Here is a 14,650-nt window from a genome sequence, read left to right as displayed (position 1 = left end):
CAAACACACAGGCACTCATGCAAGTTTCAGCCAACACCAATGTATGGATATCATATAGAACATGTTAAAAATAACACCAAAAATATCCATATGTTTGTAAATTTTAAAAACATTCTTTATAATTCATGAGTCAAGAAATAAAATGAGAAAATGCTTTAGGAACTGAACAACAATGAAAATACCATGTATCACAGCTCAGGGCATGCTAACTAACTAGTAGTAGAGAATAAAATTTAAACGTAGATACAACAATTAGAAGAAACGTTTTTTTTAAACTCTTAATGCACTAAGTACCTTATCTAAAAATCCAGAATGAAAATAATACGGATCGCAAATCCAGAGACTATGGAAAGAAGGTGAAAAAGACAACAGCAGCAAATAAAATCAAAAGAGAGGATGAATAAATAAAAAGGCTAGTTCTTTCAAAAGATAAACTTCTGGCAAGAGAGATCACATAAAAGAGAGAAAGCAAAACAGGACATGGCTATTGAAAAAATAAATTTTCAAGATGAACAAAAATGTTAACTTTAGAAAATATATCTTACAAAAACTAAGTCAAGAAGAAATTTTAAAAAATCTAACTAGACTGAAAATCTAAGAGAAATTTGGGCAAAAATCTCCTCAGCTAGGTATGGGAGAGAAAATTATTGGCTAAGACCCTTTATGCTTAGAAATGTAAAATTTCTAAGTACGAACAAACAAAATTCGTTAGTATATTTAAAAATGAATACCTCCCAAACAGGTAAGTTTACTTCAGAAATATATTAATAGTGAATATACTAAAATTATATATTAATATTAAATAAAAAATTGTTACTGTAAACTGATGTGATGCATTTAAACTTTCACTTCCATTCATGCATGCTAAAAAAAAAAATCACAAAACCTTAGAAGAGCCCGTATTAAAATCAGAAACATCATAAAAATGCCTTTCACTACCCTTTTCAAGATTAAATGCTATTGCAGTAAATGTAGCATTATTCCCACACATAGTCAAAATAGTAAAAAATAAAAAAGTGGTTTTAGACCATTTACTCTCACGTAAAGAGTTCACAAATTTACTCTTCACACTTCCTTCCATTCAGGGGATATCATAAGGAACAAATTTGAATTGTGTAATTCGTTTGAACCCAGAATGTTTTGTTTTCCTGAGGTGTACCTCTTCTCTCAAGATTAAGAGGTGAAGCCTTAAGTGTTCTATGCTTGCTTAGGTACTACTTTGACAGGTGTCTACGTGCTTTCACATTTGTCTTTACTTTGTCCCTGAGGTGACTTTCTGTTCAATACTTATCTGAAAGGACAGTTTCAATACTACGCAACTACGAGTCCTTTGAAGGCTGAAAAACGGAAGAAAATGGAGAAGGGAAAGATGGTGCATCCAAAGAATGACTCCCTCTCATTCGTATTCTACCAGGGAACCTTCCACTTACCAAGTTCTCTCTTTCCCCTTGGCAATGCAAAATATCTTATTCTTAATATATGTACGAAATTCAAGCATAGATTAATCAGCCGAAGTTTAACGACTGAAAACGTTTCAAAACCGTCAATCTTCCTCGACGGGGAACTACGGCCCCGGCACTACCAACCAATCACAACCAGCAAGAGCCGAGAAGGCTGAGGGAACCAGATCAGAGAGGCACAAACCGGAGCGTTCCGCCTGCGCAGCGGGGGGCGAGACTGCGGTTCCGGGGTTTCGCGACGACGCGGCGCCCGACCAGTAGGAGCCGCCCTCGACCAGCGGGCTCAGAAGGCACGACGACTGCTCGCCTTCGCCACACCGCCGCTGACCGACCACCCGACCGGCAGACATGGTGGAAGCGGATCGCCCGGGGAAGCTCTTCATTGGAGGACTCAACCTCGAAACTGACGAGAAATCCCTCGAGGCTGCGTTTGGCAAGTATGGCCGCATTTCCGAGGTGCTGTTGATGAAAGATCGAGAAACCAACAAGTCCAGGGGCTTCGCGTTCATCACCTTCGAAAGTCCGGCAGACGCCAAGGCCGCCGTGAGAGACATGAACGGCAAGTCCCTGGATGGTAAGGCCATCAAAGTGGCCCAGGCCACCAAACCGGCTTTCGAGAGCGGCCGGCGGGGCCCACCTCTGTCCCGCAGCCGGGGCCGCTCGAGGGGCCTGCGCGGGGCCCGCGGCGGCGGTCCGCGGCGCCCCCCGTCCCGCGGAGGGCCTGCGGATGATGGCGGCTACGCGAGCGATTTCGACCTGCGGCCCTCCCGGGCCCCGCTACCCATGAAGCGCGGGCCGCCACCACCGCGGAGGGCCGGCCCGCCCCCCAAGAGGCCCGCGCCGTCGGGCCCGGCTCGCAGCGGCGGCGGCGGTGGAATGCGCGGGCGGGCTCCGGCCGCGCCAGGGCGAGACGGCTATGAGGTCCCGCCGCGCCGAGAGCCGCCGCCTCCGCGCCGGGATCCCTACCTGGGTTCCCGGGAGGGGGGCTACTCTCCCCGAGACGGCTACTCCAGCCGCGACTACTCGAGCGCCCGCGACGCCCGGGATTTTGCTCCCTCGCCCAGAGAGTATACCTACCGCGACTACGGCCACTCCAGCGCCCGGGATGAGTGTCCATCGAGAGGCTACGGCGACCGAGACGGCTACGGGGGGCGCGACCGCGACTACGCGGATCACCCGAGCGGAGGCTCCTACCGAGATCCCTTCGAGAGCTACGGGGACCCGCGCAGCGCCGTCCCCGCGCGTGGGCCCCCGCCATCTTACAGTGGCGGCGGCGGCCGCTATGAGGAGTACCGCGGCTGCTCGCCCGACGCCTATGGCGGCGGCCGCGACGGTTATGCTGGGGGCCGGAGCGAGCGCTACTCGGGGGGCCGCGACCGGGTAGGCAGAGCGGATCGCGGGCCTCCGCAGTCCGTGGAGAGGGGGTGTCCGCCTCCGCGCGAGTCTTACAGCCGGTCGGGCCGCAAGGTCCCCCGAGGCGGAGGCCGCCTGGGGAGCCGCTCGGAGAGAGGAGGAGGAGGCCGGAGCAGATACTAAGACCAGCAGACCTTGGGACCAAAACCATGTTTCAAAGAAGTTCCAGAGAAGAAGAGCCTGTTCTGTGGTAACTACCCAAGGACTAGTGCAAGGAAGAATTGTTTTTCACTTTTTAAGAGTTTCCTGTTAACTTCTCCATGATTATTCTTGTGTGTGTGCATTTGAGGAAAAGTTTAAACTCGTTTTGATTTCGTTCTGGAATTGTTAACGTTTCTTTCAACAAGCTCATTTAAAAGCATACGATTTGAACCTGCTTACTAGTCGTCTTATGTTTCCAAGTAGAAATTCTCCTAAAGGCTTTCTTCCTTCTAAATTTTCCTGATAAATGAGGCCGAAAGTTCTCAGATCTTTTACAAAGATCTTCTCACCTAAGAATGAAAATTGGACCATGCTTTACATTTAATCCAACTGGATTGGAGCGTGGGGGTGGGGGTGGAGTTGAGTGGGAGGGATTGGTGTGTGCTACTCCTGAGATTTCAAGGTGTCTTTCAAACTAAATCTCAGTGTTACCTGTATTAAAAAGCAAACAACTGACAGCAACAACAGAAACCGCTTAGATCAGTATATATAAAGAAAGAAAGTTCTCTTCACAAGTAAGTCTTAAAAAAAAAAAAAAAGGAAATTGCTGGGCATATTTTGCTTTTTTTCATACTTTGACATCTGCAGAATTTCCTATTCTCTTGCTCCCCAAAATACCATTCTTGTGTTGAAGTAGGATGGAATACTATATTAAAGATTTGGCCAGCCAACCACAAAGCTGCAAACCACCCCTCTTAAAATCAATACCATTCATTTTCACCACCAAATTATTAAGAAACAAATAGAAAATATACCGTTGGTGGATTTGGAAATCCAAATGGCTTCTATTCCTAACTGCGAGCTACTGCCCTTTGGCTCTAGGAAATTGGAGAATTGGGCTTCTCCCCACTAGGGGTGGAAGAATCAAAAGTAAGCATCATTAGAGCTCAGAAACTCAAAGAGCCCCTGAGAGCTTGGCATTTCAACATCTGAGGAACTCAGTCTAGTATGAGACACTTGGGTCTTCCTGTCCACAAAAGGCAAGGATATGAGTTGAGTGGTCCATACATTTTTGGTGGGGAGAAGGGCTTGAAAACAGATTTTAGAGGCTTTCTCCAAAGTGGCTCACGAAGGATATGAGAGTCTCCTTTGTTTTGCCCCAAGTGCAGGGTAAGAAACATTTTTTCCATTCAGCTCCTGTGGAATTTCTCTGTTTATTTGAAAGAAAGGTAATTGTACAGTCAAATGTCTGTAATGACCAAATGAAGAATCAGGTCAAAACTTTAGGAGCCATGTTCAGTGTAATAATTGCTGGAGAAACAGATGAACACATGAACAACAACAAAAGTACTTAGAGAGATCTGAATATAACATACATCATTCTAAAAGCATGATTTTTTGATTAAATAATAAAGTGAGTGAGTTAAAGGAAAGGCTGTGGTAGTGGCCCAGAAGATCAAAGGCAACTAATAGCTCAATAAAAAAAAGATCCAGGAATTAATCTGGCAAAAATGTGTAAGACCTTTATGGAAAAAATGTTAATCTTTATTTAAGGACATAAAAGAAGTCAAAATAAATGGAGATTCATGCTATATCATGGTTGGGAAGGCTTTATCATAACTATTCTCAACCTTGCCAAATTAATTTGGAAAATCAATACAACTTCAAGTGAAATTACAACATGATTTTTTTCCCCACACAGCCCCTCCCCTCCTTCCCAGTATTTGTGTTGATCAGCGATGGAATACTAAATAAAAGGTTTGGCCAATCATCCACAAAACTGAAAAAAAAATAGCTCCCATTCACTACCAACAAATTATTAAGAAACAGATTTTTTTAAAAAGCACTAATGGGAGACTTAACTAATCCTGAAACTTACATGGTTGAATAAAGAGAAAAGCAAAACAAGCAAAATAATTCTGAAAAAAACATTAGATCTTACTCTATCCAGATAACAAGACTTAATGGAAAGTTCTAGTAATTTAAGCTGTGTGACATCTTTGGACCAATATAAGACAGATCAGTAGACCAAAATAGCCTAGAACAGGCCAAGCTGTATGTGAAAATATATGATAGCTCTAAAAGTTGGTGAAAGGATGGACTTTTTGAAAATGGCTCTCTTTGCAAAAAGATAAAGTAAGATTTTCTTAACAGCATACACAAAAATATACTCTAGATGGTTTGAAGATATAAATGTGATATGAAGAGGAAAAAACACTTGAAGAAATATATCACACTGAGGTAGAGAGTGTCTTTAAGATAAAAAGCACAAACCTAGGAGGAAAATGTTGATACAGTTTTCCACATTAATATTTTTTTGTAATAAAAGTCACTGATAAAGTGAAATATTAAACCATAGATTGGAAGAATTGATTTGCGTTGAAATAATTTGGAAAAGAGTACTTAGAAAATGAAAAAAAAAAAAGTGGGTAAAAGAACTTAACCTTTCTGATAGATGTGTAAATTGACACAATCACTTTGGAAATGATTTTGGCAATGCCTAGTACAGTTGGAGAATACATACCTACGACCCAGAAAATCTGCTTCAAGGAGAGGACCTAGAGAAATTTGCACATGTACACAAGGAGATATGTACAGGATTGGTTTTTACAACCCTTGAATGTTAAAAAGGTAGAAAGCCTACTGGAGAGGATCAACTGAGAGTCATTCTTACAGTGAAGTTAAATGTAGAAGCTAATGTGAATCAACCAGATCCACAAGTATCAACAGGTAAATATCAAAATATTTGTTGGGTGAAAAAGGCAAATTGCATAAATACAGGTATAGTAAAAAGAACCAAGAGATTGGAGTGATAACATAAAAATGATATTTAGTGTGAGGAGGAAAGGATGGGATGAGAACTGAGCTTCAGGTGAATTGTGTTTTATCTCTTTAAAAAGAGATGGATTTTAAGCAAAAATGGCAATGTTATCTTAATTTCTATAGTCTATGCATTGGCATCTCTTATTGTATAATTTCAAAATGCTTTATAATACAAATATTAGTATGAAAAGGAGAGCTTAGTAAACACCAGAATATAATGACTACTTAAAAGTTAGCTAATGAATATTATTCTAAAACTGTCTTATCTTGACAGTAGTCCTCTCTCCCAGCTTTGTTCTTTCTGTGTGGGTGATACCTTACTCTTTTTGATTTAATTTGTAGAACCTTCCTATGCTAGACTGAGTTCGTGGCCAGCTCATGGTAAATACAAGGGTGGAACTTTTATAGCTAACCAAAACTTAGATGAAAATGCAGTTTTCCCTTTGATATTCTTTTTAAAGTATAATAGCAGTGAAAACCTTTTTTCTAGTTAACAGAATAGTTACTTCTAAAGAGCAATGTTACGTCTATTGAAACTGCTAATAAATAGCTTTTTAAAAAGTGAGATGCAAACATTAGGAAATAAAGACTTAGCCAGAACTTAAATGAGCTCAAGAGATCATAGATTACAAAGGCTGTGGGTTTCTCATGTATGTATATAATGTAACAGACACAATATTTCCTCAGTGGAAATTAATGTATTAAAACTATCTTTGTAGGAAAGTAAGCAAGAGAGCTAGTCAATTAAGATCTTGTTTATATCTCTTTCATGAGAGAGGGAGAGAGATGGGAGGAGCACATGAATGCAGATCAGCTGTTTGTCAAGACTGATTCACTGGGTATAATTTAAGGAATGTGCATCTCATAACCAAAATTTTTATGTTCTCTGTCTTAAACTTGTCTCAGCCTATTTCTGAGACTGCCTTCTTCATATTCCTTCTGTCCAAAACGGTTCCAGAGGCATCCAAACTGTCCGTGTGACAGCCGACAGTATTGCTGAATATTTCCCCATCAGGTGAGGCCCGAACTCTTCCATCTCTAATTGCAACCTGAATCCTGGGATTTTAGAGCTCTGGAGGGATACTTGTTTCCTGTAGATAAATAGCTCCCCTTTACCGGTTGCCTCAGGACAGGTAAGATGGAGAATTTTCTGGCTGTAGTTTTGCAACCTGGGACCTCTCTAACATTCTCAACCTTAAGTTTATATGAGGTCCATGCTGCCTCCCTTTTTAGCCTTTACCTTAAATATGTGATTATCCTCTTTGTACAGAGAAGTTTCCTCTTGGGGGATGGTTAAACTCTGTTTTCCTCTTTGGATAATTTCTCAAACTCAGCAAGTAGACTGTTGCTTTTGCTGTGCACACATGAAATCCAGTGGTGGTGGAAATCCTTTCAGAACCTCTGTGTTCTGTTTGCATTGATGTTATTTCTGAAGTAATTTATCTCATAATGTAGCACATCTGAGAACTCTTTAAAGATGATTATGAGTCCAGATATTTTGTGGGTGACATTGAACATGAGTATCAAGTACAAAAGTAAATTAACTCTAAAGGAGGTACAGAGCAATGATGACCATGTGGAATGTATTCCACCATCATATTTACAAACTGAAGAAGAATGAAGAAACTGAGGATGTGTTATAAATTTTGGGGGAAGAAATAAAGAAAAAATAGTATAGCTTCCCCATAATGTTTGGGGGCTCCTTATTACAGTAGAAGCATACATTCTGGTCACAGTATGAGTCCTCATTCTGTTATTTGACTTGGGCAATTACCTTCTATAAATTTGACCTTTGGTCTTCTTCATATGCCAGTGCGGATAATCATAGAGTTTAAAATAAGGCATGTAAGCACACAGCATGGTGCCTGAAATGATTGGGGTTCATTAAGTGGTAGTGCTACAGCATGCTACACACAGCAATAGCAGTTTATCCTTGCCATTGACTAATAAAGCTGCTTATGTATTAGAAGTCTTCAGGAAAGTTCAACTGGAGAGTTTTACTGTATTTATTTGCTCAACTTGAAATCTTGAAGATGTACTTGACTCTTTATGCCCCAGTTTATATCCTGCTGCCTCTGCCTTCTTAACTTCTTGACAGCTAAGGTGACCAAGAACCTGCATCACCAGGCCCAGTGTCCCATTCCTAACCAGTTTGGAGTGAGGCAGATACATGTTATTGTCAAGACGATTCCTTCAGGGAAGGGAGTCAGGAGGGAGAGGGGGATGAAATAGGTGAACAGGATTAAGAGGAACAAGCCTCCAGTTCTAAAATATTCTAAAATGATGTAACATGCATCATGAGGCATACAGTCAAGAATACCATGCTAGTGTTATATTGGGACACACCGTTCTTGCTAAGTTGCTTCAGTTGTGTCCAACTCTGACCCTATGGACTGTAACCTGCCAGGCTCCTCTGTCCATGGGATTCTCCAGGCAAGAATACTGGAGTGGGTAGCCATTTCCTTTTCTAGGGCATCTTTGTGACCCAGGGATCGAACCTGTGTCTCCTGCATGGCAGGCCGATTTTTTGTCTGAGCCACCAGGGCAGCCCAAATCACTATGTAGTACCCCTGAAACTAGTGGCTCAGACGGAAAAGAATATGCCTGCTGTGCGGGAGACCCAGGTTGAATCCCTGGGTCAAGAAGATTCCCTGGAGAAGGAAATGGCAACCCACTCCAGAAATCCTGCCTGGAGAATTCTGTGGACAGAGGAGCCTAGTAGCCTACAGCCCATGGGGTTGCAAAGAGATGAACATGACTGAGTGATTGAAACTAACAATATTGTACATCAAAATATTTCAGTTTTTAAAAAGTGAGAGGTTAAAGACCTTGAATTCCTTCAAATCCAGTAGGGTTTAGAATGATTACTTTCTGGCATAATTGACTTGGATTTTACCTCATAAATGAAGTAGCTAGTACAGTGCTAGCTCTTGTCGCTCATTGCTCATGGTTGGGATTTGAAGCAGTTGGGATCTTGATAATGTATCAGCCTTGACCCCTGCTGGAGATTTTTGGCCAGCCCAACTGCAAAGGACTAGAGAAAGCAGAGACAGTAGAATATAAATAGAGGCTGCAGAGGTGTTACTGTGACTAACACCAGATCTTAAGATATTACAGGGCTGGGGTGAAAGTCTTGGAACTGAAGCTGTATGACAGCAAACTAATGGCAGGATATGCTACATCAGTGTTTATGATTGGGGACTGTTAGTTCTTTTCTGACATCGTAACTGTAGAGGCAGCTGTTGTCCAAGCTGTGTAGCTGATCAGGACTAAGTGCCTTAACCAGTTTTCATTGAACTTTTCATAAGGCTAGTCTTTAGTGGGAGGCCACTCTGCTAGGGATTTTGGACAAGATCATTCTTATGGTTTAGCTAAGAAATGAAAACACTGTGGTGAACAAAAGTAGACAATTATTAACCCTCAAAGGGATTTAATGTTCAAAGGGGAAGATAGACCTTGGTTAAAAAATGTAAAATTTTCCCAGCACCACTTATTAAAGAGACTATCTTTGCCCTATTGTATATTCTTGCCTCCTTTGTCAAAGATAAGGTGCCCATAGGTGTGTGAGTTTATCTCTGGGCTTTCTGTCTTGTTTCATTGGTCTATATTTCCATCTTTGTGCCCGTACCATACTGTCTTGATGACTGCAGCTTTGTAGTACAGTCTGAAGTAGGAAGATTGATTCCTCCAGCTCCATTCTTCTTTCTCAAGATTACTTTGGCTGTTTGGGGTCTTTTGTGTTAAGAAATTTTGTTCTGGTTCTGTGAAAAATGCCATTTGTAATTTGATAGGTATTACATTGAATATGTAGATTGCATTTGGCAGTATAGTCATTTTCATAATATTGATTCTTCCAACCCAGGAATATGGAATGTCTCTCTTATCTGTTTGTTGTCTTTGACTTCTTTCATCAGTGTCTTATACTTTACTCTATGCAGCTCTTTTTTCTCCTTAGGTAGGTTTATTCCTAGGTATTGTCACAATAGTAAATGGTATTGATTTCTTCATTTCTGTTTCTGATTTTTCATTGTTAGTGCATAGGAATACAAGTGATTTCTGTATATTTACATTGTATCCTGTGACCTTATTAAATTCACTGATTAGCTCTAGTAATTTTCTGATAGTATCTTTAGGATTTTCTATGTATAGTAGCATGTCATCTGCAAATAGTGAGAATTTTATTCTTTTCCACTCTGGATCCGTTTAATTTCTTTTTCTTCTCTGACTGTCTTAATTAGGACTTCCAAAACTATGTTGAATAATGGTGAGATTGGGTACCCTTGTCTTGTTCCTTATCTTTGAGGGAATGCTTTCAGTTTTTCACCATTGAGATTAGTGTTTGCTGTGGATTTGTTGTATATGATCTTTATTATGTTGAGGTAGGTTCCTTTTCTGTCCATTTTTGAAGAGTTTTTACTGGACAGGTGGTGTGTAAAAGAATGAAATTAGAATGCTTCCTGACACTGTACACAAAGATAAACTGAAAATGCATTAGGGACCTAAATGAAAGACCAGAAACAATAAAACTCTTAGAGAAAAACATAGAACACTGTATGACATAAATCACAGCAAGACCTTCTATGACCCACCTTGTAGAGTAATGGAAATAAAAAGTAAGCAAGTGGGACCTAATTAAATTGAAAAGCTTTTGGATAGCAAAGGAAGCTATAAACAAGGTGAAAAGACAACCCTCAAAATGGGAGAAAATAATAGCAAATGAAACAACTGACAAAGGATTAATTTCCAAAATATACAAGGAGTTCATAAAACTCAATATGGGAAAAAGAAACAGCCCAATCAAAAGTAGGCAGAAGACCTAAACAGACATTTCTCCAAAGAAGATATACAAATGTCTAATAAGCACAGGAAAAATACTCAGCATCACTCATTATTAGAGAAATGCAGACCAAAACTATAATGAGATATCACCTCACACCAATTAGAATGGCCATCATCAAAAATCCAAAAGCAATAAATGCTGGAGAGAGTGTGGAGAAAAGGGAATTCTTTTACACTGTTGGTGGGAATGTAAACTGATGCAGCAGCTATGGAAGGCAGTATGGAGATTCCTCAAAAAACTGGAAGTAGAACTAACATATGACCCAGCAGTCCCACTACCTGGCATATATCCTGAGGAAACCAAAATTGAAAAAGGTACATGTACCCAAATGTTCGTTGTAGCACTGTTTACAATAGCTAGGACATGGAAGCAACCTAGATGTCCACCATCAGATGAATGGCTAAAGAAACTGTGGTACATACATAGAATGGAATATTACTCAGCTATAAAAAGGAACTTGTTTGAGTCAGTTCTAATGAGGTGGATGAACCTGGAGCCTATTATACAGCGTGATGTAAGTCAGAAAGAGAAAAATACTGTATATTAACACACATATATGGAATCTAGAAAGATGATACTGATGAGCCTATTTATAGGGCAGCAATGGAGACAGACAGAGAGAACAGACTTATGGACAAAGGCTGGGTGGAAGAAGAGGGTGGGATGGATAGAGTAACATGAAAGCATATACACTACCATGTATAAAGTAGATAACCAATGGAAATGTGCTGTATTACTCAGGGAACTGAAACGGGGGCTCTGTAACAACCTAGAGGGGGTAGGAAGGGGAGGGAGGTTGTAAAGGAAGGGGACACATGTATACCTACAGCTGACTCATGTTGATTATGGCGGAAGCTGTGAAGTAATTTTCCTTCAACTAAGTTTGGAAAAAAATGTAAAATTTTAACTGCAATAAGCATTATGAAAGAACTGTATAATGCTACGAGATGCAGTATTTAATAAAGTTCAGTGTAGTATGGGACATCAGAGAATATGCCCTTAAAGAAGTGATGATTGAATTAAGATGTGACAGATGAGTAAGAACTAAATTGCTTTGAAAATTAAGCGAGACAATACATTAAAGCATGTAGCAGGTAGTAAGCTCTTAGTAAATAGAGGCTGTGGTTTTCTTATTGCTATTCTTTTTTAAATTGAAGTACAGTTGATTTGCAATGTTGTGTTCATTTCTGCTGTACAGCAAAGTGATTCAATTACATATGTACCCATTCTTTTTCATACTCTTTTCCATTGTGCTTTAATCACAGGACATTGAATATAGTTCCCTGTCCTTTACAGTTTGACCTTGTTTATCCATTCAGTTTGCATCTGCTAATTTGTTTGCATCTGCTAATTGCAAACTCCCCCTCCACCTCTTCACCATCTACCCTCCCCCTTAGCAACCACTAGTCTGTTCCCTGTGTCTGTGAGTCTGTTTCTCTTTGGTAGACACGTTCACTTGTGAGATAGCTTAGATTCCACATGTAAATGATATCATACGATATTTGTCTTTTTCTTTCTGACTTACTTCACTTAGTATGATAATCTCTAGGTTCATCCATGTTGCTGCCGAAGGCATTATTTTATTCTTTTCTTATGGCTGAGTAATATTCCATTGTATGTATGTAGCACATCTTTATCCATTCATCTCAGTGGACACTTAGGTTTTTCCGTATCTTGGCTATTGTGAATAGTACTGCTTTGAACATAGGTGTGCATGCATTTATTTTTTGAATTATAGTTCTGTCCAGAAATATGCCTAGGAATAGGATCATAGGATCATAAGGTACCTCTAGTTTTTTGAGGAACTTCCATACCGTTTCCCGTAGTGGCTATACCAATTTACTTTCCCACCTGCAGTGTAGCAGGGTTCTCTTTTCTTCACATTCTTCCCAGCATTTTCTATTTGTAGACTTTTTAATGATGGCTATTCTGACTGGCGTGAGGTGGTACTCATTCTAATTTTGATTTGTATTTCTCTAATAATTATATTGCTATTTTTTGACATCAGGCAAGTTTTGCTGAAGTTTAAGCTGTACAGATGAGTGAAGGTACACGATGAATCACTGATATACTAACTTAAGAAGGCATGCATATCTTAAGGTTAATTAATAGGGGAGCAGAAATGAGGAATACCAAAATGTGAATCACAAATAAGAAAGATAGGAAATTATGAGATCAGTTTGAACTCAAACACATAAGAAAAAAAAATTAACAAGTAAAATGTAGAAACTGGGAGATGGACATAGATTGTCTGGATTAATACCCTGAAATGAACTGCATATGCCCTGATTGTTGTTTAGTTGCTCACTGGTGTCCAACTCTGCACCCTCATGGACTACAGCCCGCTAGAGTCCATGTGTGCATGGAATTGTCCAGTCAAGAATACTGGAGTGGGTTGCCATTTCCTTCTCCATGGGGATCTTCTCTACACAGGATCAAATCCACATCTGCTGCACTGGCAGGCAGATTCTTTACCTTTGAGCCACCAGGGAAGTCCCCTTTAAAATCCCAGAATCACCTTCAACAAAGAAAGTAACTCTTATTAAAAGTATCAAGACTATTTAAATATGAGATGAACCAGATGCTATCTTTATCCTTAAGGCATTCACAGTCTAATATGGTTAACAGGATGTCCTGAATCAAACTACCTAGACTGCAAAAGAGAGAAGTGCTATGAGATAGACATAGGCAATGTGCTAAGAGAACAAATAAATTCTGATTCAGTTCAGTTCACTTCAGTTGCTCAGTCATGTCTGACTCTTTGTGACCCCATGGATTGCAGCCTGCCAGGCCACCCTGTCCATCACCAACTCCCAGAGTTTACTGAAACTCATGTCCGTTGAGTTGGTGATGCCATCCAACCATCTTGTCCTCTGTCGTCTCCTCCTCCTCCTGCCCTCAATCCCTCCCAGCAGCATGGTCTTTTCAGATGAGTCAGTTCTTTGCATCAGGTGGCCAAAGTATTGGAGTTTCAGCTTCAGCATCAGTCTTCCAATGAATATTCAGGACTGATTTCCTTTAGGATGGACTGGTTGGATCTCCTTGCAGTCCAAGGGACTCTCAAGAATCTTCTCCAACACCACAGTTCAAAAGCATCAATTCTTTAGCACTCAGCTTTCTTTATAGTCCAACTCTCACGTCCATACATGACTACTGGAAAAACCATAGCTTTGACTAGATAGACATTTGTTGGTAATGTCTCTGCTTTTCAATATGCTGTCTAGGTTGGTCATAACTTTTCTTTCAGGGAGCAAGCATCTTTTAATTTCATGGCTGCAGTCAGCATCTGCAGTGTTTTTGGAGCCCAAAAAAGTAGTCTGTCACTGTTTACACTGTTTCCCTGTCTATTTGCATGAGGTGATGGGACCAGATGCCATGATCTTAGTTTTCTGAATGTTGAGTTTTAAGCCAACTTTTTCACTCTCTTTCACTTTCATCAAGAGGCTCTTTAGTTGTTCTTGGCTTTCTGCCATAAGATGATGTCGTCTGCATACCTGAGGTTATTGGTACATCTCCCAGCAATCTAGATTCCAGCTTGTGCTTCATCCAGCCCAGTGCTTCTCACAATGTACTCTGTATAGAAGTTAAATAAGCAGAGTGACAATATACAGCCTTGACGTACTCCTTTCCTGATTTGGAACCAGTCTGTTGTTCCAAGTCCAGTTCTAACTATTGCTTCCTGTCATGCGTACAGATTTCTGAAGAGGCAGGTCAGGTGGTCTGGTTTCCCGTCTCTTGAAAAATTTTCCACAGTTTGTTACGGTCCATATAGTCAAAGGCTTTGGCATAGTCAATAAAGCAGAAATAGATGTTTTTCTGAAACTCTCTGGCTTTTTTGAGGATCCAGTGGATTTGGCAATTGGATCTCTGGTTCCTCTGCCTTTTATAACCAGCTTGAACATCTGGAAGTTCATGGTTCACGTACTGTTGAAGCATGGCTTGGAGAATTTTGAGCATTTACTAGCATGTGAGA

At 40.5% G+C, this 14,650-nt stretch overlaps 2 protein-coding genes across 2 annotated transcripts in view; both read left to right on the top strand.

The window, feature by feature from the left end:
- The first annotated feature begins 1,513 nt into the window (after nt 1-1,513).
- RBMXL2 (RBMX like 2) lies at nt 1,514-3,250 on the top strand. The gene has a single exon (XM_055548778.1). It carries the CDS (start codon nt 1,809-1,811, stop codon nt 2,994-2,996), a length of 1,188 nt encoding a protein of 395 aa, XP_055404753.1. The 5' UTR covers nt 1,514-1,808; the 3' UTR covers nt 2,997-3,250.
- A 3,675-nt stretch (nt 3,251-6,925) lies between these two features.
- SYT9 (synaptotagmin 9) overlaps nt 6,926-14,650 on the top strand; it is a 399,619-nt gene continuing 391,894 nt past the window's right edge. Inside the window, exon 1 of the mRNA XM_055548766.1 lies at nt 6,926-6,970. The gene's annotated coding sequence lies outside the window, so the exon portion shown is untranslated. The remainder of the gene's footprint in view (nt 6,971-14,650) is intronic.

The sequence above is a fragment of the Bubalus kerabau genome, chromosome 15 (assembly GCF_029407905.1).
Source record: "Bubalus kerabau isolate K-KA32 ecotype Philippines breed swamp buffalo chromosome 15, PCC_UOA_SB_1v2, whole genome shotgun sequence".
NCBI classification, from domain to species: Eukaryota; Metazoa; Chordata; class Mammalia; order Artiodactyla; family Bovidae; genus Bubalus; species Bubalus kerabau.
Note: the sequence above shows the minus strand (reverse complement) of the source record. Positions and strands in the feature narration are given on the sequence as shown.

Bases quoted from the DNA above. Each gene is read 5' to 3' on its own strand.
- RBMXL2 (XM_055548778.1), top strand. From the start codon at position 1,809: ATGGTGGAAGCGGATCGCCCGGGGAAGCTCTTCATTGGAGGACTCAAC.